This window comes from Pseudomyrmex gracilis, unplaced genomic scaffold (genome assembly GCF_002006095.1).
Source record: "Pseudomyrmex gracilis isolate BER0280 unplaced genomic scaffold, ASM200609v1 scaffold_1129, whole genome shotgun sequence".
Taxonomy (NCBI): domain Eukaryota; kingdom Metazoa; phylum Arthropoda; class Insecta; order Hymenoptera; family Formicidae; genus Pseudomyrmex; species Pseudomyrmex gracilis.
Window position 1 is genome coordinate 7457 of NW_018021713.1, and position 3150 is coordinate 10606.

The 3150-nt window shown below is 34.0% G+C and overlaps 1 protein-coding gene across 2 annotated transcripts in view; it reads right to left on the minus strand.

Moving 5' to 3' along the window:
- Positions 1-24: 24 nt before the first annotated feature.
- Positions 25-3150, minus strand: part of LOC109861896 — a 9285-nt gene continuing 6159 nt past the window's right edge. For both annotated transcript variants that reach the window (XM_020441738.1, XM_020441739.1), the window contains 2 exons: positions 1871-2425; positions 25-1803 (listed from right to left, as the gene is read on the minus strand). In XM_020441738.1, the coding sequence (XP_020297327.1) occupies positions 1106-1803; positions 1871-2425 (1253 nt within the window). In that variant the 3' untranslated portion in view covers positions 25-1105. The remainder of the gene's footprint in view (positions 1804-1870; positions 2426-3150) is intronic.

The window sequence follows — 3150 nt, forward strand, 5'->3', positions numbered from 1 at the left end:
GTCTATACTAAGTAGTTCCAGCGTTGACCGCTCGATAGCGCCGCTTACCCGCGCTAGAAAAAATCAGTCCGGGAACTTTCCGGACAAACTGTGTAGAGATATAAGAGATAGAGTGCGAAAGCGAACTCAAAAAGTGATAGAAGCTTAGAAAGAGAAAGATGCATAAAGGCCCTTTCTGTCCTTATCTAATCGGTAGCCAACGCTGATAGTGCTGGGCAGACGCAGTCCCCATTTTACGTTTAGTACAAATAACTGTTTTATAACTGTTTTCTTCCTAAATAGAAAGTTAAATAAATTGATTATAATATTTTTACAAAAGTAATAATAATGATAGGTAAAAGAGTGAAGAAATTCTACTACCATTGATGTCATTGCGCATGCATTAGACAAGAAGACCCATATGCATCTTTCTCTTTCTAAGCCTCTATCGCATCCACTTACGCGCTATCATAGGACTCACGCACTCTAGTCTTATATCACTATTGCCTTCACCGCTTCGATGCTTTTGTTGCTGTTCTGCACGATCCGGCATCTCTGCTTACACTCCTTTTTCCTTAAAGTGTACTTCACTATGTGTAGGATTGGCAGAACACCCACTGACGCTAACAGCTAATAGCTATGAAGTGGAGAAGGAGCTTTCTGGTAAAGGAGGTGCGCGGAACGGAAGAAGTGTAGTCTATCCGGTTTCTCTTCTTGATTTGAACTCAGTATAGAGACAAGGATAGACGTATGTGTTTCTCCGGCGCTTCTGCTAAAACTCTATTAATTTTCTTTTTCTTACAAGCTTCAAAATCCCTTTTTGAAGCATTTAAAATATTTGTTTGTCTTTAGAAGTGGAAAGTATAACCTTTTGGATTTCTATTGCCACTTTTATGAGGTAGAATATGTCGTAACAGTCCATAAACGTTGTTTGGTTTTTCTTGAATATTTTTTTACTTCTTTAGCATGTCCTCTTTTATTCTGAAGAAGCGTTTTTTATTTTGACCAATGAGTGCAGAATGAGTGAAAAATTAAGAAATGCCGATAAAATAGGATGGTTCAATTCTCTTAAAAAAAACTTAACTTATTAAGACGATCTTAAATACAAGAAACTATGAATATTGTTTTATGTATTTCCATGTACTAAATTAGACATTATGGAATCCATCTTTACAACTTGTATTTTCGATGTCAATCCTTTCGTTGGGTCTGCGTCATAAGAGGACCAGTAACTTATCAATTCTAAAATTTCGTCGTTATTGATGTATTTAACCGCAATGGAACTGAATTGCTTTCGTGAATTTAAATCAGGTTGACACATGAGCTCATGACACAATTGTATTACATCGCTTTGACTTGCGTTAATAGCTTGAACATCCGTATAGTTAACGGTAACAATCAAAACGCTTTCTATGAGTTTTTGTTCCGTTATAGTTTTTTCTACGTGATCGGGTAGTGAATCTATCCATTGCCAGAATTTTATAATAAACCCGAACTTGTAAGGCTTACCCGAAGTCACTAAAAATTCCGGTTTTGATGCAAACATATTCGAACTCACGTGATCCCAAATAATGATCGGTTCGTTCGTTATTTTCTGCAAAGTTAGATTCACAGTTGCACGACAATATTTTCCTGGACATTCTCCTTCATTCTCTATGGTCAGATGATGATAAGGTGTAGGCTTCCAACTATAAACTTTGGTATACATTTTTAGAGTTTCAAACAGTCGTGGAGATGTTTCCGATCTTGCTACAAATTTCTTATATACTTGTGGCAGTTTCACATTATGCAATAATCCTTTTAACGTTATAAATCTCCTTACATCTGCAATATGATTATCAATAATTACATACGCATAAAACAAATTTAAACCTAGAAAACATTTACATACATTTCCCACTGTCGTTATAACAATCGAAGAATATTTTGCCAACAGAAACAAGAGTATCTATATTGATAGAAGTACAATTAATAGTTGAATAACGTCTCAGTAATTGGCCTGTTTTTCCGGACAAGATGACAATGGATGTATTTATATTATCGGATACACTTAACAAGTCTTCAATATCATCAGCATCGATGTCTGGTAAAATAACTGGTAATTTCGAAAATGTATGAATTGTAGAGCTCCAATGAATTGTTCCAGCAATTGGTTCTATGCTAACAAGTAAGCCTCGTTCACCAGCAACAATACAATCAGGCTTTCCAGATCTATCAATATCAATACTAGTGCAATCTATCATAACAGGTAATCGTTTTAGCGGAACTAGCCATAATGGCAGTCCACTATTTCCTTGCATGGACATAATTCCACCTCCTCCTGGAGATATCTGTCTTTGATATATTGCTCTGCTCTTTGTATTATTCTGTTCATCTTGTTCACCACGAAGTAATACTATCAAACTGTATGGAGATCCAGGTATAATTGTAATAGGTCCATTTACTTCTGTATAATATAATAAAAACTTTTTAATATTTAGTTTAAATTATATATCAACTTAATTAAAAACAATAAGATATAATAATAAGCGGTAATCTTCGATTTATAACAAAAAGGCCAAAATTAAAGAGGTTCGGTCGACTTATTCAGAGGGAAAAGGGGAATTATATGCCCAGCAAACACAAAATATAACTGCTACATAACATGGGAGTAACATATAATGTAACAGTTGTTATACTTGATTTATATTAGGATTATATAATTTTCTCTTATTTATGCAATATAACTCTGTAATGAAATAATTATATAGTTTGTTACTTACTGGCAACAACAAGATAACAATAATGTATATGTAATGTAACATCCCAGATAACCAAGACTGAGTGATCATATTTTGCAAAGTTTGCAATAACACATTATGCCAGTACAATGTAGCCAGCATTCAAACATAATCTGTTATGAATGAATAGTAAAGGCTCGTGAAATTGTCAAACTAAGAATGAAACAAGGCCGATACGAGCCATTCCCAGGATGTTGTGCAGGAATAAACGTGCATGTATATATATATATACACATGTATGAAATTCTCATGTAAATTATTTTTACATGTGAGTTTTTTTGAATTGAAATTTTCAATTCTTAAAATCATATAGGATGTTAGATTTGCATCTCATATATGAAAGATCCCAAATACCCCCCTAACTAATTTGAAAATATTGCGAAAAAAACTC